General features: G+C 46.6%; 1 protein-coding gene across 6 annotated transcripts; it reads right to left on the minus strand.

The window, feature by feature from the left end:
• Window positions 1–823: 823 nt before the first annotated feature.
• Window positions 824–25,062, minus strand: CD58 (CD58 molecule). 6 transcript variants are annotated; one of them, XM_064143361.1, is made up of 9 exons: window positions 24,961–25,062; window positions 19,925–20,224; window positions 19,047–19,298; window positions 14,593–14,682; window positions 12,341–12,397; window positions 7,326–7,397; window positions 6,840–6,905; window positions 6,434–6,502; window positions 824–3,830 (listed from the first exon to the last, which is right to left on the minus strand). In XM_064143361.1, exons 1-9 carry the CDS (start codon window positions 25,010–25,012, stop codon window positions 3,817–3,819), a joined length of 972 nt encoding a protein of 323 aa, XP_063999431.1. In that variant the 5' UTR covers window positions 25,013–25,062; the 3' UTR covers window positions 824–3,816. The 6 variants fall into 6 exon arrangements, 1 of the variants encoding a protein (XP_063999431.1); XR_010302334.1 differs by lacking the exons at window positions 824–3,830; window positions 6,434–6,502; window positions 6,840–6,905 and adding exons at window positions 10,399–10,514; window positions 10,976–11,008; XR_010302333.1 differs by lacking the exons at window positions 824–3,830; window positions 6,434–6,502; window positions 6,840–6,905 and adding exons at window positions 10,389–10,514; window positions 10,976–11,008.
• Window positions 25,063–25,120: the final 58 nt, after the last annotated feature.

A 25,120-nucleotide genomic window follows, 5' to 3' on the forward strand; every position in this document is an offset into this window, starting at 1 on the left:
TGGCTGGAGAGCAGCCAGGCAGAAAGGGATGTGGAGGTGCTGGTAGATAGTAGCTGAACATGAGCCAGCAGTGTGCCCAGGTGGCCAAGAAAGCCAATGGCATCCTGGCCTGGATCAGGAACAGTGTGGCCAGTAGGACAAGGGAGGCTATTTTTGCCCTGTACTCAGCACTGGTCAGGCCACACCTTGAGTGCTGTGTTCAGTTCTGGGCTCCTCAATTCAAGAGAGATGTTGAGATACTGGAAGGTGTCCAGAGAAGGGCAACAAGCTGGTGAGGGGCCTGGAGCACAGCCCTGTGATGAGGGGCTGAGGGAGCTGGGGGTGTTTAGCTTGGAGGAGGCTCAGGGGTGAGCTCATTGCTGTCTACAACTACCTGAAGGGAGGCTGTAGACAGGTGGGGGTTGGTCTCTTCTGCCAGGCAACCAGCACGAGAACAAGGGGACACAGTCTCAAGTTGTGCCAGGGGAGGTCTAGGCTGGTTGTCAGGAGGAAGTTGTTGGCAGAGAGAGTGATTGGCATTGGAATGGACATGGTGGAGTCGTCGTCCCTGGAGGTGTTTCTCCTGCTAAAGGAATCCTGCCAGACACAGGACAGGAGTAGGAGGAGAGGAGAACAAGCTGGCCTTGCTGTGAGTTTATAAAGAAATAACAGAATTTTGAGATTGCATAACAAATCTTCTAGTCCTCAGAAGATTTTTTTTTTTTTAACCCCACAGCTCTCAACGTGGGACAGTTGCACAAGGTTCTGTCTTGTGCAGAAGGACACGTGGCTCAGGAGTCAGAAATAAGCTGCCTATGTAAAATAAATCAGTTCAGGTTAAAGATTATTTTGTCAAGAGGTATAAATACATGCACTCTTTATTTATTGTAAACACATTTGATAAATGAAAATATTAAGACAAAAATAAATATTTACGAATACTTTAAAAGGGCAAGTGTTGGACTAGATCAGCTGACATTTTGTTGAGCAATCCTTCAGTGCAGCTCAACATACAGAGGGATGGAAGCATCTAATCTGGTGTGCAGCACTGAAGGGTCTGCACCTCCTTCCATGGTGGTGAATGTTCCTTCTCATCGTGTTAGTAACAAGTTTCTCTAACAGGAAAAAAAAACCCACACCAAAAAACGCAAGAGTAGCTTGAATGCCCTTAAAGAGTTGTCTAATGAAAAACCTCCTGAGGGAAGTTCTGAAGTACGAATGATGGGAATGGAACAATCCACAGAACAGTAGTGGCTGGATGGGAGTGGTAGGTTGGAGTCCTAGTACCTGCCTTGGGTTCAACTACATCAGGTTGCACAGAGACACAGACTTCACAGGCTCTCCTGACAGTCTGGTCCAGTGCTTCAGCACCCTTAAGAGGAAAGAACTTTTTCCTTATGTTCAAGAGAAACCTCCTGTGTTCTAATTTACACCCGTTGCTCCTTGCCCTGTGAAAGGCACCACTAAAAAGAGCATGGTCTCATTCTGTTGAGGTCCACCTCTCACATATTTATATACCCTGATAAACTGTCATCTTCAGTTAACAACCAGCATGCAGAAGACAAGAAGCATACAATGCTCACAGGTCATAGCCTGAGACTGAAATCAGAAATGTATAGTATGCTTTCCTAACTCCAGTGCATATTATCACCTCAGTTTTCAAGTTTTCTTTGCAGTTACATTCTGAAAGTACACTATTTTTTTGGCATTGATATTCTTTTAAATAACATGATGTGAAAGCTAAAAGCAAAGACATGAAAAAGACTCCTGGAAGTGCAAAAAATATGTAGTTTTGTTCTAGTTGCCATGTCAATTTGACCTCTATTTATGACCAGGTGACTTGCCTGGTGGACATGGGTCAGGCTGTAGATGTAATCTATGTGGACTTCAGCAAGGCCTTTGGTGCTGTCTGCCATAGCAAACTCCTGGCAACGCTGGCAGTTAAGAACTGGTTTAAGAACTGGCTGAAGGGTTAGGCCCAGAGAGTGGTGGTGAATGTTGCCACATCCAGTTGGCAGCCAGTCACAAGTGGTGTGCCCCAGGGATCAGAGCTGGGCCCAGTCCTGTTCAATATCTTCACTGATCATAGAATCATAGAATCAACCAGGTTGGAAGAGACCTCCAAGATCATCCAGTCCAACCTAGCACCCAGCCCTGCCCAATCAACTAGACCACGGCACCAAGTGCCTCATCCAGTCTTTTCTTGAAGACCCCCAGGGATGGTGCCTCCACCACCTCCCTGGGCAGCCCATTCCAATGGCAAATCACTCTCGCTGTGAAGAACTTCTTCCTAATATCCAGCCTATACCTACTCTGGCACAACTTGAGACTGTGTCCCCTTGTTCTATTGCTGGTTGCCTGGGAGAAGAGGCCACCTCCCACCTGGCTACAATGCCCTTTCAGGTTGTTGTAGACAGTAATAAGATCACCCCTGAGCCTCCTCTTCTCCAGGCTAAACAGGCCCAGCTCCCTCAACCTCTCCTCATAGGATTTGTGCTCCAGGCCCCTCACCAGCTTTGTTGCCCTTCTCTGGACATGTTCCAGCACCTCAACATCTTTCTTGAATTGTGGGGCCCGGAACTGGACACAGTACTCAAGGTGTGGCCTGATCAGTGCTGAGTACAGGGGAAGAATAACCTCCCCTGTCCTACTGGCCACACTGTTCCTGATGCAGACCAGGATGCCATTGGCTTTCTTGGCCACCTGGGCACACTGCTGGCATGATCTGGACTAGGGGATTGAGTCCAGCATCAGTAAGTTTGCAAGTTGGGATCATGTGTAGAACTGTTAGAGGGCAGGAGAGCCTTGCAGAGAGACCTGGACAGGCTGGACAGATGGGTACAGTCCAATGCCATGAGTTTTAATAAGTCCAAGTTCTGCACTTTGGCCACAATCCCATGCAGCACTACAGGCTGGAGACAGAGTGGTTGGAGAGCAGCCAGGCAGAGAGGGACCTGGGGGTACTGCTTGACAGCCAACTGAACCTGAGCCAGCAGTGTACCCAGGTGGCCAAAAAGGCCAATGGCATCCTGGCCTGGATCAGGAACAGTGTGGCCAGCAGGACCAGACAAGTCCTTCTGTCCCTGCATGCAGCACTGGTTAGGTCACACCTTGAGTACTGTGTCCAGTTCTGGGCCACTCAAATTAAGAAAGATGTTGAGACGATTGAACGTGTCCAGAGAAGGGCAACAAGGCTGGTGAGGGGGCTGGGACACAGCCCTGTGATAAGAGTCTGAGGGAGCTTGGAGTGTTTAGCCTGGAGAAGGGGCTCAGGGGTTAGCTCATTGCTGCCTACAACTACCTGGAAGGAGTCTGTAGCCAGGCAGGGGCTGGTCTCTTCTCCCAGGCACCCAGTGACAGAACAAGAGGACACAGTCTCAAGTTGTACCAGGGGACATACAGGCTGGATGTTAGGGAAAAGTTCTTCACAGAAAGAGCGACTGGCATTGGCTGCCTGGGGAGATGAAGTCACCATCCCTGGAGGTGTTTAAAAGGAGGCTGGACGAGGCACTTAGTTCCAAGGTTTGGTTAACTATAAGGGTTAGGTGATAGGTCTTTTCCAACCTGGTTATTTCTGTGATTATCAGGAGATGCTCAGTTTGCCAACGTTTTGACAGCTCCAGGAGATCTTGCAGAGTGTGCATCTGGTACATTGATTTCCTGCTAGAAATTCAGTTTTTGTGACAGAAAAAAGGTGCCAGTTCAAAATTGCACAGTAAGCTGATGAGTTTTTGTTCCTTGTGAAAGATGTACACGAGAAAAGGTAGCAGCAGCTCCTCTGTTACTGAATTCTACCACTTCTGATCCATTGCTGCTCAGCTCAAAGCAATTCCTTGCTTAAGACTTAAGATCTGAAACAAAAGGGGGAAAAAAAGCACACAGTTAAATTATGTCTTCTCTCTTAGAAACTGAACTAATTATACAACAACATTGCAAATTTTAAATACTAATGAAGTAGGAATTAACACACTGTCCACATGATCCAAACCAATCTAGTTACAGCAGCATCTACACGCCCCACTGTATCCATCAGCCACTAGCTCTTCTACAAGATCTGTTTATGGTTAGACCTTCCTCTGCAACTAGAACATGTTAAGAGCATTGATCACTTCCTACCAGCCACATGCTAAGCAGCTGGTGACCTGTGAGGCTATGACCCCAAGACTTTGGATCACACAGCCAGGCACTTCAGACTCTACTTTTACACAAAGGTTCAGGCCTATAACCTTAACATCACCTGTGCGCCACACACGCATGTGATGCGGCTATTTCTTCCACAAAGTAATTCCAGATGCTTTGGGAGTTAATTCCTCTTTTGAGGAGTGCAAAAATAGCTCTGACAAAACAAGCAAGGAAGCTGAAGATAAGGGCAAGTTACAGTGCAGAGTCCAGCAAGCTCCAATCATGTACCTAACCTAAAGAACTGCATACAACATTCATTAATCTCTCACCAGGCTGATTTCTAGTAAAGCACACACAGGACCCACTTGCTTTCAGTTGGACTTGGTGATCTTAGAGGGCTTTCCAACCTTAACAATTCTGATACATTGGTGTTTGCATCTTGATGCACACAGAGCAACAGTACAAGGGGAACCAACCAGATGTGCCCCATTTTGATAGCACTAGCCCTCTCTTCCACTATTCTATAGCTCAGCATTATTCCAACCCAGAATAAGATGCCAGGAGATAGTCTGAAAGAACAGTATATGGTGACACATAGTACTCATTTGTGTAGGCAAGAAGAAAGATGTGTGTAGTTTGGATCTCAAAGTTCCTGGGTAGGCTTGAAGTATTTTTTATGACTTGCATCTTTAAAACTCCAAGCAGAAGCAGATTTGCCTCTTCACTCATGGCTGACTTAAGCCAGCTTGATGCTAAGACTAATGAACATCGTCAAGAAGCTATCTTGAGGTGAAGGCTGCTATTTGCTTGTGTCTATGCAGCAAGAGAGCCTAAAAGTGTTCTCCTCTCATTTCACAGCTGCGGTGCTAAGCATCAGGTTCTACATACACGACAGAATAGGCAAAATGTTCTGTCCCCACACAACTTGCAAACGGCACCAAAGGCAGCACAGCTTCACCTAACGTTCTGAGACAATGGTGTCACAATCCAATGGTGCATAAATTGGTAGAAATTAGACCCCCCTGCTTTCCACCTTGTCTTCAGAAGGGCTGTGGGTGGCTGAGCTTAATTTCTGAGTGATGTCCAATTGGATATTTTATTGTTATTAGCTTAATATTCATGGGAACAGAATTAAGACTCAAAACAGTCAAGTGCCAGATCTCTTCTACCAGGCAACCAGCAACAGAATTGGATGCAGTACTCCACATGGGGTCTCAGCAAAGTGCAGTAGAGGGGGAGAATCACCTCCCTCCACCTGCTGGCCACGCTTCTGATGCAGCCCAGGATATGCGTGGCTTTCTGGGCTGCAAGTGCACACTGCTGGCTCCTGTTGAGCTTCTGGTCCACCAGCAGCACCCCCAAGTCCCCCTCCTCAGGGCTGCTCTCCAGCCACTCACTGCCCAGCCTGGATTTGCACTTGGCATTGCCTCAACCCAGATGCAGGACCTTGCACTTGGTCTTGTTGAACCTCATGAGGTTGCCTTGTGTCCACCTCTCCAGCCTGTCCAGGTCCCTCTGGATGCCATCCCTGCCCTCCAGCCTGTCTGCTGCACCACACAGATTGGTGTTGTCAGCAAACTTGCTGTGAGGGAACACTCAGTGCCTCTGTCCATGGCACCAATAAAGATGTTGAACAGGACTGGTTCCTGGGCTTATCACTGGACTCCACTTGTCGCTGGCCTCCACTTGGATATGGAGCCATTGACAGCCACTCTTTGGGTGCAGCCATCAAGCCAGTTCTTTATCCATCTCGTGGTCCACCCATCAAACCCATGTGTCACCAGCCTGGAGACCAGGACGTGGTGCGGGGCAGCATCAAAGGCCTTGACTATTATACACTATGTACAACTTGACAACCTTAGAAGACTTTTCCAACCTTAACAATTCTATGCTGTTCTATAACACTGATATTCACAAATAATTGCAGTTCATCAATCTACTGACACAAACTCATACCTCCTTACTGACAGCACAACCACTATAAGCCTTTATCACTCATTAAGGCGTGGAATAAAGTCTAAGTGCAAACATGAGCAAGAAGAGTGTTATTAACATCAGTGATTTCTAACAACACAGTGTTTTAAAACTGGGTGAATTAGTCTTCTGAATGCTTCTATCATAAACATCTGTTTCCCTACCACAGATCACATGTGTACATGCCCATCATACACACACACACACACACCCTTTCCTCCTATTTATTCTTGCTCTGGTTTCTACTTGAGCAAAACAGGGTCAGGATTATACAGGCCCTGGCCCAACGCTGCCACTTGTAGCCTCTCTGCCAGACTGCACGGTCTCCTGAGACACATGGAGCTTCACCTTCACATACCTTTATTAATACTGGTGGGAGAGTTCCTCAGGTGCTTCCCATTTACACCTTCTCCATCCTGGGTCATTCCTGCAAGCACAACAGGTAATGCTCAGACAATTCTGGAGCTCACAATGCTCCTGTCTCTCTGGTTCAGATGGATCAAGAGTGATCTGACTGAGGGCCAGGCTATATGAACATCATCAGTAACAGTGCTGACCGACATGCTCTGCCCCCATGCAGCAATCGTACAACACCTCACCTCTCTCCTCATACCCAACTCCACACACTGATGCTGAGATTCCTTATAAAGACCAAGAACAGAGGGCCCTGAGCACTCGGGGTGCAATGTGTAGCTTTGCATAAAAAAGTCTTAGGAAAAAGGTCAAAACAAAAAAACAAGACCACTGCATAGCACAATACTTACCTCTTTCATTTACATCACAGTCATCTGTATGGTTGTTCAGCAAGCTGCTGTTCTCCTTAAGGGTGTCTGGAGAGAGATCAGAAAACAACCATAGTCCCGTCTTACCCCTTCCAGGTACTGCCTGTTGTGCAAGAGTGAGTTACCAGCCACAACTCAACATTTTGCTAACACCAGAAAGCCAACATCTTTCCCCAAGAACAGGTCCCCACCACAACGCAGGCATTCACCTCCATCACTTACCCCATGGTCAGCTGCACACTTAGGCCTCAGGAGTCTGTTCTCCAGGGCAAGGAATCATGAAAAAAAGAGACCACAGGAGGTGTATCTCACAAGGACAAGCGTTCAGCACGCATGGCATAAACACCCCCAATGCCTCCAGTGAGAAGGATTACACAGAAGTTGCTTTGAACCTTTAACTCCAAGTGCTCCTGGACAGCTGGTCCTCTGGGTCATTGTCACCAAGTGCTCCACAAAGCAGGCACTTACCATTCTGATTCACACCACGTTCCATCGTGTACTTGTCTACCACGGGATTGTCTCCCTTGTCCAAATTATCATCTGAAAAGAGACAAAAGACAAAAGCTGTTCTAAGCCCATTTCAATTCATACACAATAAGGGGCAAAATCCTGGGGCTTTTAGATTTCCTTTTCCTTATTGTCATCATTGGCAACTTTTCCCTTAAGCAGGAAAAAACTTCTGCCTTCCCTAACCCCCTTATCAGCTGCATGAGTGAAATGGTGGAAAAGCAAGTAAGTGAATGAGTCCTACGTTTAACAGCCTGTGCAAAATAAAACCCCAACACTGCATTTCTTGCTGAGCTGATCCAAAATGTTCATGATTCACAACCCCTCTGGACTAAAAAAGCTTCTAGAAAAAAAAATACAGGCCCCAGAATTTTCTTGACATTTACACTGACTGTACAAAGAAAACAAACTTGGGACTTTGCTTCAGCTGCCTGATGAATGCAGTCAAAAGACCTTTCTAGAGCAGAAAGCAAGTGGAAGACACCACATCCAGAAATGCAGCATCTCTAAATCAAAAGAGGCTTGGTCTCTCTCCCAAAACAGCATTTTTCAAGCATCTCACGCACTAAATCAGTGTGCTGAGGCCAATGGGATGAGATTTAACAAGGCCAAGTGCAGGCTTCTGCACTTTGGCCACAACAACCCCAGGCAGCGCTACAGGCTGGGGACAGAGTGGCTGGAGAGCAGCCAGGCAGAAAGGGACCTGGGAGTACTGGTGGACAGTAGGTTAACATGAGGCAGCAGTGTGCCCACGTGGCCAGGAGAGCCAATGGCATCCTGGCCTGGATCAGGAACAGTGTGGCCAGTAGGACAAGGGAGGTTATTCTTCTCCTGTACTCAACACTGGTCAGGCCACACCTTGAGTGCTGTGTCCAGTTCTGGGCTCCTCAATTCAAGAGAGATGTTGAGATACTGGAATGTGTCCGGAGAAGGGCAACAAAACTGGTGAGGGGCCTGGAACACAGCCCTGTGAGGAGAGGCTGAGGGAGCTGGGGGTGTTTAGCCTGGAGAAGAGGAGGCTCAGGGCAGACCTCACTGCTGTCTACAACTACCTGAGGGGAGGCTGTAGCCAGATGGGGTTGGTCTCTTTTGCCAGACAACCAGCAAGAGAACAAGGGGACACAGTCTCAAGTTGTGCCAGGGGAAGTACAGGCTGGATGTTAGGAGAAAGTTCTTCACAGCGAGAGTGATTGGCATTGGAATGGGCTGCCCAGGGAGGTGGTGGAGTCCCCATCCCTGGAGGTGTTCAAGAAAAGCCTGGTTGAGGCACTGAGTGCCATGGTCTGGTTGACTGGATAGGGCTGGGGTATATGTTGGACTGGATGACCTTGGAGGTCTCTTCCAACCTGGTTGATTCTATGATTCTGTTCCTGAGAATTAGTATCTTATGACACCTTAGCAAGGGACTTACCATTTATTTCCACTTCAACTTCCCTCCAGCAACCACTCAAGATCCCAGAGCATAACCAACAATATCTATACTTACACTTACTTACAAAATCTCTCTGAAGTGGGATTACTAGGAGATAAAAACTGCAGACTTGCCATAATAAGACAGACATCTGAGGAGACAAAAGGGATCCCCTTTTTTTTTGTATTTCATTTATGTGCCACTGAGAGCTCAAAATCATTTCTCTTTGCCAATCTTAAAGAATCTCTAACACAAACTCAGGCTGGGTTGTCTGGTGTGGCTGTTTGTTGGCCCTTCTTTTTCACTTTCAGATCCATCTGTAGTCATTAGCTTCAGTGCTTTCTAAATCATGGGCTAGACACACAGCTTTAACAACTGTATGGAAATACCTGAAGAAAACGTAGGTTATTTATCATAGAATCAGTCAGGGTTGGAAGGGACCACAAGGATCATCTAGTTCAAATCCCCCTGCCATGCCCAGGGATGCCCTACCCTAGAGCAGGCTGCACACAGCCTCATCTAGCCTGGCCTTAAACACCTGCAGGGATGGGGCCTCAACCACCTCCCTGAGCAACCCATTTGAGGCTCTCACCACTCTCATGCTCAACAACTTCCTCCTCATATCCACTCTGAATCTCCCCACCTCCAGATTCACTCCATTCTCCCTAGTCCTGTCACTCCCTGACAGCCTCAAAAGTCCCTCCCCAGCTTTTTTGTAGGCCCCCTTCAGATACTGGAAGGCTACAAGAAGGTCACCTTGAAGCCTCCTCTTCTCCAGACTCAACAGCCCCAACTCTTTCAGTCTGTCCTCATATCAGAGCTGCTCCAGCCCTCTGATCATCTCTTTGGCCCTATTTTATGTAAGGTCTTACTAAAATACTCCTAAGACATTGATATGCCAAGGCAGGGGAGGTAGAAAGGGAGGAAAGAGCATGCAAACAAGCCAAACAAAACAAAACACAAAATCTTGCTTTCATAGGACTGCCTCCATATGCATGACATCACCAAGGACTTCATCACATTTTACAACCTCCAAACTCATAAAATCATTAAATGCCAGAAATTAAAGAAGTATCAGAAATTAAAGAACAACTTCAACATACAGAAAATCCCTGCAAAGGTGACACAGTAGTTTGCAATTCCAGGAACATCCTGCTCCAGCCTTATGGTCAACTCCAGCAGCTCATATAAGATCTCACATTGAGTATCACATACAAATCCACCATTAATTCAACACCAGAAAGCTCCTGCAGGGCACTGAACTTGTGGGAGCTTTGCCAATTCTCCACTAAGACAGTTTGGTCTGGTGACCTCCACACCTAACAAAGGATTGTTTAAGAGTCTTCCCCTGCTTTCCCTAATCTGTTTGACTACCTTGGGGCTGATTTAACTTGGTTTGTAACAGGCTGTATCATCCCGGCAATAAGACACATGCAGGTTTATGCTGGGAGACTGAGCCTCTTTCACCCTTGTGATAGCAGCACAGCCTTCTTTTCCTATCATGAGGACAGAGCCAGAAAAGCCAGAAAACTGAGCAACCTTATCAGAACGGACAGCTGAAGCCCAAGCGGACATCTGGACAGGAAGACAGCAACACAGACAACCCCAAGAACCTGTACTGACTGCAGAAGGACATCACAAACACGCGAGAGAAGCAGGCTGGTAATTAATGGAAAGAGGTGAGAAGCTCCTTCATGGTCTCCTTCCCTCAATTGGATAGTTACAAGGAGAAGACAGGCCTGAAAAACAGAGTAAGATGTTCTGCTAACACATTTTTTTCATTAAACAAGTGAAACAGGTTAGAAAAGGAAAAGTAGACAGTTGCAACTTGACCCACAGGACATAAGCATGCACTGGTCTCACACGCTAAAAGCAAGGACTAGAGTTCTGAACATCACACCAGCATCCTGTCTATCTTCACCAGTCCCTAGGATGAATTATCAAGGTACACCAGTAGATCCACTAAGTGCAAGTCTCCAGGGTTATCCAATACTGGACTTCAACTGAGGCTTCCAAGCTTCATGTGTATGTACTGAAAATTAATTCTAAAGCCTGCTAAAAAGGAAAGGGCAGATCAAACACCTTGCTTCAACCAACAACAGGTGCTTACAAACATCTACACCCCAAACCAGGTTTCCTACCTTGCTTCAACCAACAACAGGTGCTTACAAACATCTACACCCCAAGACAGGTTTCCTACCTCTGCTTGAGTCATGATTTTCCAGAGGGTGTTCTTCTGGAACAAAATTTACTACATTTAGAAAGTGTGTATTAATTTGTGTTGATCAACAGCTGGCTGAACACAAGCCAGCATGTGTCCAGAATCCTGGCCTGTATCAGGAACAGTGTGGCCAGCAGGACTAACAAGCAAGACTAACAAAGTCATTGTTCCCCTCTACTTGGCACTGGTCATGCTGCACCTAGTTTTGTGCCTCTCACTACAAGGGCATTGCATTGCTGAGCCATGTCTAAAGCAGGGCAATAAAGCTTGTGAGGGGTCTGGAGAACAGGTCTTCTGAGGAGCAGGTGAGGGAACTGGAGTTGTGCACTCTGAAGAAGAGCAGGCTGAGGAGAGACCTTGCTCTTGACGATGCCCTGAAAGGACTTTGTAGCAAGGCAAGGACTCTCTATTCTCTCAAGTAACAAGAGATGGGACAGGAGGAAATGGGCTCCAGATGCACCATGGGAAGGTTAGATTGCACATTAGGGAAAACTTCTTCACTCAGAGGGTTGTCAAGCAGCAGAACAAACTGCCCAGGGAAGTGGAGTCACCCTTCCTGGAGCTATTTAAAACATGGTGTGGTATTAAGGGAGCATGTTTTATTTCTGGACTTGGCAGTGCTGGCTTAATGATTTGACTTTGTGATCTTAAAGGTCTTTTCTGACCAGAACAGTTCTATCATTCTGTGCAAAGGTACTCCTTCACCTCTCCACTGAAAGACTGCAGTGCCACTGAGAACCAAATTTACATGCTGTGCTAGTTTGAAGCAGGGTAGAATGTTTTGGTGAGAAGAACTAGATCATAGGCTGTGAAAGGAAAACAATGGAGATGTCTACTCCCCTCAGAGTCTTGCTGAAGAAGAAGCAAAAACATTAGCTAACACTCTCACCATTTTTGTCTCACTCTGCCTTGAGCTTCTGACTGAACTGCATCTCCCTAACCTCACCTTCCATTTGGACTAACCCACCTTTGCTTCATAACCTCTTGGCTGAACCTCTATTCTTCTTTAGGACTGGGGTAAGGTTGAGAGGGGCAGGGGGAAGGTGCAGGGGTGGTTGAGAGCCCCTCCTGGGGACTCAGGTTTCTGGGAGGGGAGTTGTGTTTCTGTATTACCTTTTACCTTGTATATTTCTGTCTATAACTGTATATATTGTAAATATCTGCTTGTATATTGTGCTAGCTGTAAATAAATAGCTTCATTTATATTCCCAGAGCCGACTGAGACTAGACTGGGTGACTTCTAAAGTGTGGGGGGGCAGGGAAGACCCAAACCATCACACATGCCTAGATCAAATTAAAGCCAGCAGACTGATTTCCTGACATTTGTTACTATAATTCTCTTACCCAAGCCATGCTCTGAACTGTTCAAAGCAGCTCTTCTTTTTCCAAATGGAATTTTACCTGTACCAAAGCAAATACAATATTTGGAGAAATTAGTCAGAAATAAAGATTTTTTTTTGCCTTTGGAGACTAAGTGACAGCCTCCATCTACCCCACACACACCCCTCAATCAAATAAACATAAAATTCACAGAGGACATGCAACTTAAGACTGGACATGGGAAGAGAGAATTGCTGTTTTGGAGCAAAGAGGGTCAATGAGATATCAACAAAATGAATCTTCTGCAATGACAAGGGAGGTTCTCCTGCCCCTCTGCTCTGCCCTGGTGAGACCTCATCTTGAATACTGTGTTCAGTTTTGGGCTCCCCAGTTTAAGATGGATAAGGACCTGCTAGAGAGGGTCCAGCGAAGGGCTATGAGGATGATTAGGGGAATGACGGGCAGAGCTTATGAGGAGAGGTTCTGGGACCTGGGGCTATTTAGACTGAAGAAGAGAAGACTGAGAGGGGATTTGATAAATGTTTACAACTATCTGAGGGCTGGCCAGGAGAGGGGGGACAGGCTCTGCTCACTTGCTGCATGGGATAGGACAAGGAGCAATGGGTGTAAGCTGCAGCACAAGAGGTTCTACTTCAACACAAGGGAGAACTTCTTTACTGTAAGGGTCACAGAGCAGTGGAACAGGCTCCCCAGAGAGGTTGTGGAGTCTCCTTCTCTGGAGCCTTTCAAGGCCTTTCTGGATGCATTCCTCTGTGATCTGTGCTAGGTTGTGTGGTCCTGCTCTGGCAGGGGGGTTGGACTCGATGCTGTCCTTGGGTTCCTTCCAACCCTTAACATCCTGTGAGCCTGTGACAAGGCAAAACATTACCAAGATGTTTAGGGAGCAATTGCTCTAAAAGAAGGTGCTTCAAGAATTGGGTTTCTTCAGCCTGAAGAAGAAGACTAAGAGGATGGCTAACAGAGTCTACAAGTAACTTGGACAGAAAACAAAGAGAGCTCCTCTCAGAAGAACAGAGGGAAAAAAAGACCAAATGCAATGGCTGGAAGTTGCCAAAGTGAAATATCAAACAGAAACAAGCAAAATTTTGTGACAGCTTAGCAGGCATAGTGGTGGTGTTGGGCTGAGTGTGGGACTTGATGATCTTAGAGGTCTTTTTTAACATTATTGCTTCTATGACAATATCCTTCCCCTCAAAGATTCAACAGTTCTACACATGCTGAAAGAGGCTGGAGAATCTCCACAGTTAGAATTATTCATAGTTTGACTGGACAAGGCCCTGCACAACCTAATCTTGCTTTGCTTTAAGCAGCAAGTTGGATGAATCCTCCAGCAAGTTCCTCTCATGTAGTTTATTTTCTGATTCATAGCACCACATCCACAAACTAAATGAAGAATGAACGGGAAAGCATAAGGCCCAAAAGCAATATACATTTGTGTATGCTCTGATCAGAATCTCCCTCCAGAATATCATCAATCAGTCCTTCCCAGATAGCTTCCCCCCATGCTCTTCACCACAGAGCTATCCCTAAGTGGTAGTTCCATCTGGAAGCCATCAGGAATATTCCATGTGGAACAGTCTTAGGATGAGGCAATGTATTCCTGACTTGGACTGCCTCAAAACACAAAGAGAAGATGTAGTGTTCACCTCTTTTCAAAACAGAATACAATCAGATATATTAACCTCAAAACGTTGCAGCAGAACATACACTGTGATAGGCTACAATTACCTTTCTGAACAAGCTGACAGAAAAAAGATAGTCAAAGTCAGTGTACAAATAGATGAAGAAACAAATCTAGAACTTCAAGATGATTTCAATACAGGCTGACGGAGGCACGGAAGTCCCTATATATTATTTGGCCAAGTTGTCAGATGAGATTCATCATAAAGTATTTAACAGGGCCCAGTAAGAGCCTGTCCCGACAATAAATCTGATGGTGAGAACAGCTTTGTGATGCTCTCAAAAATGGCAGTGAAAGCATGCTTAAGCAGGAGAGAACACAGACAACCTGGGAATTAAAACCACAGCAAGTTAAACACACGGTCTAAGGGAGAAACATGCAAATACAAACTGCAGTGTTTCCTGCTAGGCAGAGCCCAGTGTCCAAGAAAATTCAGGATAATCTCCTTCAAGTTCATCAGATGCTTGTTTCTACTACTGTGCTTACAATACCCACGGTCAGAAATGTTCATACATTTTGCAGAACTTCAATCAGCATTAACATGGTAAGACCAATTAGAAAATGCTACACATACCTTTTTTGTACAAGTATATCAGTACTATGACCATTACAAGTACAACAGCCACAATAATACCATAGGCACCACGTTTATTATAGTCATGTCCTTGAAAACAAGCAAACAAAAATCAGTTAGTTAAAAAGCAACTGTATGATGTACTACTTCAGGAGACATATAACCTTGAGTTAAGTTCAGATCACAGTATCACACAGTATCACCAAGGTTGGAAGAGACCTCATTGATCATCAAGTCCAACCCTTTACCACAGAGCTCAAGGCTAGACCATGGCACCAAGTGCCACGTCCAATCTTGCCTTGAACAGCCCCAGGGATGGCGACTCCACCACCTCCCCGGGCAGCCCACTCCAGTGTCCAATGACTCTCTCAGTGAAGAACTTTCTCCTCACCTCCAGCCTAAATTTCCCCTGGCGTAGCTTGAGGCTGTGTCCTCTTATTCTGGTGCTGGCCACCTGAGAGAAAAGAGCAACCTCCTCCTGGCCACAACCTCCCCTCAGGTAGTTGTAGACAGCAATAAGGTCTCCCCTGAGCCTCCTCTTCTCCAGGCTAAACAATCCCAGCTCCCTCAGCCTCTCCTCGTAGGGCTGTGCTCAAGGCCTCTCACCAGCCTCATCGCCCTTCTCTGGACACGCTCAAGCATCTCAATGTCCCTCCTAAACTGGGGGCCCCAGAACTGAACACAGTACTCAAGGTGTGGTCTAACCAGTGCAGAGTACAGGGGCAGAATGACCTCCCTGCTCCTGCTGACCACACCATTCCTGATGCAGGCCAGGATGCCACTGGCTCTCTTGGCCACCTGGGCACACTGCTGGCTCATGTTCAGGCGGGTATCAATCAGCACCCCCAGATGCCTTTCTGTTTGGCTCCTCTCCAGCCACTCCAACCCCAGCCTGTATCTCTGCATGGGGTTGTTGTGGCCCCACGCAGAGATACAGATATGTTTTACAACAAAGTAACCCCCGAAATTCGTGCACCAGAGTCAGCTATTAGCAAAGCCCTAAGCCAGCCTCCAAGAAAATGACAATGACATTAAGTCACTTAGTTTACTGAAGGCCGGTCACTATTTGAAAGCCAACAGCTCTTCCATTTTTCAGTCTATGAAAGGCTGAGACAGATCTTGACCAAATAGAATTTAAGCAGCTGCCTTGTACTGGGTGTGCATGGCAAGGTTTTGGTACCAAGAGGGCTGCAGGGGTAGCTTCAGCAAGAAGATGCCACAACCTGCCTCCATGTTGGACAGAGGTGTTTCTTCTGGCTTCAAAACAGACTTGCTGCTGGCCAACACTGAGCCCATCAATGACAGTGGTAGCATCTCTACAGTATCCTATTTACGAAGAGGTAAAAAAACTGCTATGCAACAGCAGCTGAAGAGAGAGGAGTGAGAATATGAGAGAGCAACAATTCTGGAGACACCAGGGTCAGTGAAGAAAGAGAGGCAGCAGGTGTTCCAGGTGCTGGAACAGAGATTCTCCTACAGCACACAATCAAAATATGATAAAGCAAACTGCCCCTGCAGGCCATGAAGATTAATGGTGGAGCAGCCCGTGGGATGACCCCACACTAAAGAAGGTGGCTGTTCCTAAAGGAAATTGTGGCCCCATGGGAAATCCACTCTGGAACAAGCTCCTTGCAGGACCAGTGGACCCATGGGAAGAGAAGTCCACAGGCTGGAGCAGGTTTTCTAGCAGGATTTGTGATCCCCTGGGGGTCTCATGCTGGAGTTTGAGATTGACTGCAACCGGCAGAAAGGACTGTAGCTGATGCATGAACTGGGCTTGCCAAAGCCTCGCTAAAGATCATGGCTTCACAGACAAAGGTTGGTCACTTTGTCTCAAGCTCTTAGTTTACTTTTGTCACCCACTAACTAGAATGACCACGTTTCAGACCCTACTAGAACATAAAGGAATACAATGACCCCCAATGAAAAGCCAATTTGAGCAGCAGCTGGTCTGCAGTCAAGGATCTGGATGCTGCCCAAGGAAATGTCCCAGGACTGCGTGAACTCTCTCTCCTCTCTTCTAGCAAATTAATTCTCCTTCCTGATAGATATATATATAGATATATATATAAACATATTTAGATACCTATAGATACAGAGATAGAGAGAGATATTTATCTATAGATATAGATAAATCCTTGAGTGAGTCCTTGGCAAGGTGTTTCATATTTGTTCTTGTTCCTCAGTATCTTACTGCAATTTTGATTGCAGTCTGTTTTGCCTGTGATGGCATCGGCTGAGCGACCTCCCTGTCTTTTTCCTCAAACCTGAAGACTTTTGTCATAACTTCTCCCCTCTCTGTGTTTCCTTTTCACAGCCTATAATCTAATTTCTTTCACCAAAATCATCCCAGCTAGGCTCGAACTAGCACACCATTCCACTGCAGAAGGGGTGTGATAAGAGCAGCTTGACAGGCATATGGTGGCCAGCCAAGATCAATGCCACATTTCCAACAAGTCTAGCTCACGATGGCAGTGAAGGAGAAAGAATTCTGTACAGGGAAACCATGAAAATTCCTTTCTGTTGCGGCGGGGGACTCTGACACCTACGCCGATTAGGCAGAGGGGAGACATTAATTAACACGAGAGGATAGTTATAAAAATACATATATTTATTAACTTCCAATATTTCAACTCTCGCCACCCCCAACCACTGAACTTCAATATTAAAAGGATTCTTACACGATTATGAAGACGTTATGGGAATATATATCTACAGAAACTTATTAATAACTATCAAACACTGAAACTACTAACAGAGAGAGAGTTTTCCCCGCGGCTTAATGCTGCCTGGGGTCTTATACTATTTGCCCAGCAAAGCTGAGCTGAAAGCTGCTTTCTGCTTTATGGCAGGCCAATCAAATGCAGGCAAGTGGCTCTGCTCCTGGCAATTTGTGGCAATGGCACACACCAGATAATCATATAAAGGCAGGCATAAAGCTGCAAGGCAGTACGCAGGCAGGCAAGCAAGCAAGCAATGTGGCGGAGCAGCAAGTCATGTGGGGAAGGCTGCAGGTGAGCCTGTGCACCCCTATTTATTAAATGTGGGCCGAGAGTTAATGGTCTCCTTGGCCACTCAAATGACTGATCAGGATGGCAGTCAGCCAAACCTTACCATACTAAGTAAAACCCACAGGCCTGGACTCCAAATATGGGAATCATGTGGGCCCAGCACCAGGCAGGCATGAGCTGGGCGCGTGGGGACTTACACAATCAGGTGTCCTGGGCAACTGACTTTATGGCCCCGGTCTGTTGTGCCCCTTTGTGCTTGTTTACCCCTGGTGCACGCAGAGAGACATGTCCAGGAAGAGCAGGCATAGATAAGCCTGCTTTTGGGCCTACAGGCCCTCCACAACACTTTTGCACAGAATTGGGAAATTTTGTCAGTTAGGGACTGCTCTACATATCCTACAAAACAGATAATTCCAACATGCCATAAGAAACATCTGGAAAACTTGCCTTCTCCTTACTGTGTCTATCTGTGAAGGGGAACACGAGGCATGCTTATTAACTCATGCACATGATAGATCAAAAAATTTAATGGGTGCTAAATGACTCACTTGATATGACAGAAGACTTTCATTCCAGGTCATGACAAGCAATATAAAGATCAAAACATAAGAGTCATTACCTTAAATTACACCAAGCTGAAAGGTTCAGAAGATATCTAAGTGCATCTCCCTCTTCATTATTAATAATTTCAAATCATAGAATCAAACACGTTGGAAGAGACCTCCAAGGTCAGCCAGTCCAACCTAGCATCCAGCCCTGGCCAATCAACTACCCCATGGCACTAAGTGCCCCATCCAGGCTCTTCTTAACACCTCCATGGATGACAACTCCACCACCTCCCTGGGCAGCCCATTCCAATGCCAATCACTCTCTCTGGCAAGAACTTCCTCCTCACATCCAGCCTAGACCTCCCCTGGCACAACTTGAGACTGTGTCCCCTTGTTCTGTTGCTGCTTGCCTGGCAGAAGAGACCAATCCCCATCTGGCTACAACCTCCCTTCAGGTAGTTGTAGACAGCAATGAGGTCTGCCCTGAGCCTCCTCTTCTCCAGGCTGCACACTCCCATCTCCCTCAGCCTCTCCTCACAGGGCTTATAGAGAGCTGAAAAGTAAGGGAGAAAAGAGAACAACTTGGCTTTGCTGCCCACTTATACAGTGTTGGCAGGGCTATGGGATTGAACAACAATATCCAGGGACATCCAGATCCACCCCCTAGGATGGGTCCTGGTCTCTGCAGTTTTTCAGGAAACCTGGGCCCCCATCAAAGTGTTAACCTGCTACCTTTCACCAACCTTGAACACTTCTAGGAGACAAATGACTTCTGATGCTTTTTACTCTATGAATTCAACTACCTGAGAAGTCAGTAGAAACTTTACAAAGCCCATGCTGCTTCCCAAGCTAGCCCCTCAGACTTGCATATACAACATGAACTGTTCTTCATTACCTTCTTCAGCTCGTGAGCATTGCGACAAATTTATTTGAGAGCTCTTTTCCGTCTGAGAGTATTTAGCAGAACATGTAACTTCTGTGGAAGGATCGTGGTTCTTAGAGATGGAAATTTCCTGGCCCTCAATAGAGTATATCATGTTACCGATCTTCCAGGTATAATTCACAGGCAGATGGAAATCTGTTGCACATCTGAACTTATTATCATTAGCAGTGGTGTTGCAACTTATTTCAGGTTCTGAAAAGCCATCTAATAGGCAAAAAAAAATCTGTATTATTTTGGTTATATACAACTTTCAATTCTAGCACAGGGTAAGGGCTAAAGCAACAAAAGCAGCTGGATAAAGTAGGTATAAAGGTGTACACACCTGTACATGTGTGTGTACACAGCAAATGTATTTCTAAAAGTGGCTCTGCTAGCGGTTCCTTCAGTGCCTCATTAAAGAACCCTGAAGGCTCACTGTCAACGGGACTAACACACACACTGGTCAAATACACTTTGCAAAGACCACTAAGTCAAGCTGTGCAGATCTGCACAGATACTACAGAAGACACAGATCCCCCAGCATATGTAATATGTCTGCAGAAGCACCTTCAGTAGATACCTGATTTCTGGGATTACTTAGTCTACTTGCTCAAATATTTTGGTTATCTACTGCAACATAGATTCTGGAAGTCAATCCAAAGAGACTAATGACAGGTATACAAGATGCCATCTCATAGAAGCTTTTAAAAGAGCCTAAGAAAGTTATGAGGGAGTCAAAGAACAGCTCCCTGCTTCTGTTTGCTTTCTTGACAAATAAATAATGTCCTTTCTAGCCTTCTTAAAGTGAACAAAGCAGTGCAAATTTTTTATGTAGTTCTTTCACTACTTACCTGAGACATTAAGTTCACGGAGAAACTCATGAATTATTCCCTCAGAATCCGGGTACTCGAACACATATGTGCCTGAATCATTCTTTTGCAAGTTAAATATAGTCAAGTCCCCATTCTCCTTGTTAAAAAAGGCTCTGCCTTCGAGAGAACCATAGAATTTCACTGAGCCTTCCTCTTGCCATTCAGCCACCTTATCCTTGTCTTTCTTCCAAATACTTTCAGACATGGGTTGCTTTACATTTACTTTAATAGTAAAATTTTCTCCTTCAATGCCATGTAGCTTCTCACAGCAGATGAGCTCTACAGAGAAGGAAAAAAAAGTTACTTTATAAACTATTGCTTGATTAATGTTGTATGCCCTACCAGATACATTCCAACTTAGAAGTACACCAGGATGTTGCAAAGTAAGGCGCATGTCACAGGATCACAGGATGTTAGGGGCTAGAAGGGACCCAAGTGACAAGCTTAGGAGGTGCTGAGGGTAACCAGAGATGAAACAGAAAGGGACATCAGCACTGTACATGCCCTTAGTATCCTGTATACCTGCTGGCCCAGGGCTTGTGATCTGGGAACACAAGATTACAGAATGTTAGAGGATGGAAGGGACCCAAGGACAGCATCGAGTCCAACCCCCCTGCCACAGCAGGACCACACAATCTAGTACAGATCACAGAAGAACACATCCAGACAGGCCTTGAAAGGCTCCAGAGAAGGAGACTCCACAACCTCTCTGGGGAGCCTGTTCCACTGCTCTGGGACCCTCACAGTAAAGAAGTTCCCTCTTGTGTTGAGATGGAACCTCTTTTGCTGCAACTTACACCCATTGCTCCTTGTCCTATCCCACGCAGCAAGTGAGCAGAGCCTGTCCCCCACCTCCTGACCAGCCCTCAGGTGTTTATAAACATTTATTAAATCCCCTCTAATAAGTCTTCTCTTCTCCAGACAAAACAGCCCCAAGTCTCTCAGCCTCTCCTCATAAGGCAGTCCTCCAGTCCATTAATCATCCTCGACACCCTCCACTGGACCCTCTCCAGCAGATCCCTGTCCTTCTTAAACTGGGGAGCCCAAAACTGAACACAGTATTCAAGATGAGGTCTCAGCCGGGCAGAGTAGAGGGGCAAGAGAACCTCCCTTGATCTGCTGGACACACTCCTCCTAATACACCCCAGGATCCCATTGGCCTTCTTGGCCACAAGGGCACATTGCTGTGCCATGGTTGACATTAGGAAAAAAAATGGGTACTGAAAGAGTGGCCAGGCTTTGGAGCAGGCTGCCCAGGGTGGTGTCTACAGGTGTTAAAAAAAAAAAAACAACACACAGATGTAGTGCTTTGGGACATGGTTTAATGGCCTATTACCCTGATAGTTGGACAGGATCTATGATTCTTTTTCTCCCATGACTGCAACACTTAAGCCACTGTGGCCCAAAAGGTGCCCTACAGCCAACTCTTCTCATCACCTTTTAAGTTAGAAGGCCCCCTCAAGCTTAAGACAGAGCTTCTCAGAATTTTGCTCAAAAGCTCATTAGATCCCATAGAAATATTTCATGTCCTTGTATCTCTGCCACAGCTCAAACTGCACTAGTGACAGTGGCAAGGTACAAACTCACATCCTCTCTATTGCGCTGGGTACCACAAGGGCACATTGCTGTCCCATGGTTAACTGGTTAACTTGTTAAGTGACAGGCACCACAAAGGAATCTCTAGTTCTCATATTCTGGTCCCAGATAGGATCACTGTCTTGATCTTTACTCTTTCCTAAGCTTATCAAGATTCATCCCATTGGCTTCTGGTACTCATCCAACTTGTCCAGGTCCTTCTGCAGAGCTCTCCTACCCTCCAACAGATCCACACCTGCTCCTAGCTTGGTGTCATCTGCAAACTTACTGATACTGGACTCAATCCCCTCATCCAGATCATCAATAAAGATATTGAACAGGACTAGGCCCAGCACTGATCCCTGGGGCACACCACCAGTGACAGCTGCCAACTGGATGTGGCATCATTCACCACCACTCTCTGGGCCCAGCCCTCCAGCCAGCTCTTGACCGATATCAAAGTGAATCTGTCCAAGCCACAAGTTGCCAGCTGTGCCACGAACTTGTGGTCCTTCCTAATTAGCATATAACAAAGAACTCTGACTCAGAATCAGGCTTTTCAAATACTGTATTTTTGTTGTATTTTTTGTAAATTCCCTACCACCCATTTCTAAGCCTTTTTTTTTCCCTTCACATTGTGGATTCCCTCAGCAACAGTAAGCAGCAGCCAGTTACAATCCCTTCCAACCCTCAGCACCTCCAGCGAATCCTGACATAAATGTTTGCTCCAGAAGGGCTATCAGAATATTCACATATGATCATCCTAATTCCCCCATGGGCTACAAACACGGTCTGTTTCCCAGCCTCCAGTAAGAAAGCACTTAGATCCGCGGTATAGAAGCACAGGGGAAAACCTACAGCCAGGAAAGAGCAGATGTCAGAAGCTGTGGCAATGCTGCAGGTTGTTGCAAGAGAAAACCAGGTTCCTGCAGAAATGACTGCAAATCTCAGATGCTACAACAAACGCAGTTTGCAGGCGTACTGGCAGTTCGGGTGTGCTTCGGCCTGGAAGGCAGGGGCCCGCTCACTACTGCTCTCCGGCAACAGCCAGCCCAGCCCACCCGCCCAAAGAGGGACGGGGAGGGGGATGCTTCTCGGTGCCCGATGAAGGGAGCCGAGGGGCGCGGAGAGGGGAAAAAACAGAAGCTCGGGACCGGTATCTGCCGCTGCCCCCCTCACGACTTACCTAGGAAAGGTGCAAAGAACAGCAACCACCACAGCCAAGCCACCAAGTTCATGGCAGTCGCAAAATAAAAGGAAAAATAATTTTAAAAGGAGAAAAGAAGAATAAAAAGGCCGGGAGCTGCCCTGACGGGGAACTCCGAGCGGAAGCGGAGCCTGCGGCGACAAAATGAGGCAGCCTGAACTGCGGCTGCGGCCCCAGGACGGCAGGGCCCGGCGCGCCCCGGCAGCCACACCCTCAGCGCCACCTCCGGCGACCGCCACACCGCGCCTGCGCGTCTGGCTTGAGCGCCTCAGCTCTCTACAGCAGGGGTCCTCCGTGATAGCTGGTGACTTTGCACTACTACACCAAAGGAAGAGCATGATTAAGAACCAAAAGCTTTTCACTTAAGCCAAGATTCCCAATATCCAAACTTCCCAAGCACAGAAATCTTCCCTTTAAACAGTAGCTGAGCATGGTGAAAGGGAAATAATTTCAGAAGCCTGCTCCTGCCAACTGCTCCCAAGTGACATCTAACTTCAGAGACAGGCCTTAAAGTTCAGCCTGCTGACACTGGGTAGAAAAGTCTGTACTGATTAGCATATAACAAGGAACTGTCTGCCTCAGAGTTTGGATTCTCAAATACTACATTTTTGTTGTTTTAATTTTTTTGTGTAGTTTCCCAACTACCTGTTTTTTAGGCTTTTTTTTCTTCACATTGTGAATTCCCTCGGCAGCTGTATGTAGAAGAGTTATATTCCCTCCCAACCCTCAGCTTCAGAGAACCCCGAAATAAATGTTCATTCCAGAAGGGCTATAAGCATATTCACATGAAATTTCCCTACAAGCCACAAACATGACCTGCTGCCCAGACTCCAGTAAGAAAGCACTTAGGTCTGTGATATAAAAGCATGGGCCAAAAACATCCCAGGCTGCTGCAAGAGAAAATCAGGTTCCTGCAGTAATGACTTACATCAAAAGCAGAGTTTTTTTACATATGTAGTGCAGCAAGTTCACAGAAGTGTGTTTCTCTTTGTGGACAACATGTGGTTGTCTACATCTACCAAGTTCATCACATCAGCAAAGGCAAGACCTAAGGGTGGCACTTACCAACCAGCCTGAGTCTCTCACAAAATCCACAACCTCAGTTACATCTCAACAGGCAACATCCCCATGTAAAGGCTATGCAGCAAATCATTTTAAGAACACACTGCTGACCAAAGGTGTGGGTATGATCTACCCATTCATCCCATCTCCTTTGTCTACCTGGTTCTGCAATGAAACAGTCAGAATTGAAAAAAATAAAGCACAGAAGGCTTGCTAATTCCCAGATGGGACTCATTGCAGGAACAATGATGCTTGCACATGGGACAGAGCAGAAAACAAGGGAAAGAACGTGTACAGACATGGCTCAGAGCACACAGCCTGGATCGGGCTACCAGGAAATGAGGATTAAGCTGCATCTCCCATCCAGTCGCTTGCTCATCCACTTCACTGAGGACACTGGACACTTGTCACTCTCTATTCTGGGCTCATGGCCCTAAGCCTTCCTAGGACAGAGGTAAAGCCTTCTTAAATGCTGTCTGATATGATGATGCCACCTCCCTCTTCTCCAGTAAGTCACTAGTCAAACCACACGTGCAAGATATTTTCCCGTGTTAAAGAGAGAAAATGCACAGCCAGCTGAAGCAGAGTCTTTTAAAAACTTCTCACTAGTTTCCTGACAAGACTCTCTTGGGTCCACCTGCTTTCCTATTTCCTCATGCACAGTGGCATGGCCGGAATAGAGGGAAGAAAGGGCAGGCACCACTATACAGCTCAGGTCATGTCTACAATAGGGTTAACACATAAGAGGATGACTCACAGCAGAATTTAGGTACAAGCAAGACAACGATAAGTTTGGTTATGACAAGAACTAGGCAATTCTAGATCTTTCCAGAAAAAGAATAAGAGGAATGAGGAAAACATCAGCGCGCCCAGGGCCAGATGCCAGATGACTTTGATATTTGAATTGAGAGGAAGGTGCAAATATCCAATGACTTTTGTAAGTTTTGTAGGTTTTCCATATGTTCCTCCCTAGATCTTTACACCCTGCTCCCTGGCCAAAAGGAGCGGCGGGCGCTGGGGAGGAAGGGACGGTGAGAGGTGCCCCGCATCCCGCCATGGCCGCTCTCTCGGCCCCGGCACTGCTAAGGGAAGCCAGGCGGCAGGGAGGGTAGAAAAGCAGAGGATTCGGGAAGGGTCGCCGTCGCCATTGCCATCCGCATTCACGACTTACCTAGGGAAGCGACAGAGAACAAGAGCAGCCTCGGCCAAGCAAAAATCTCCATACCCCTTCCTCAGCGAATAGGAATGAATAACCACTCGCTTCCGGCTGTGGCGGTGGGGCGGGCGGGGCGGTGGGGAGGCGGGGCAGAGGAAGGGGCGGGGCAGCGAGG

The sequence above is a fragment of the Pogoniulus pusillus genome, chromosome 5 (genome assembly GCF_015220805.1).
Source record: "Pogoniulus pusillus isolate bPogPus1 chromosome 5, bPogPus1.pri, whole genome shotgun sequence".
Lineage (NCBI taxonomy): Eukaryota > Metazoa > Chordata > Aves > Piciformes > Lybiidae > Pogoniulus > Pogoniulus pusillus.

Coding starts and splice junctions, on each gene's coding strand:
- CD58 (XM_064143361.1), bottom strand. CDS start 25,012: ATGGAGATTTTTGCTTGGCCGAGGCTGCTCTTGTTCTCTGTCGCTTCC. Junction 12,398..14,592: donor GATATACTTGTACAAAAAAG/GTATGTGTAGCA, acceptor GCTTTGGTACAG/GTAAAATTCCATTTGGAAAA. Junction 6,906..7,325: donor ACGTGGTGTGAATCAGAATG/GTAAGTGCCTGC, acceptor ATCTCTCTCCAG/ACACCCTTAAGGAGAACAGC.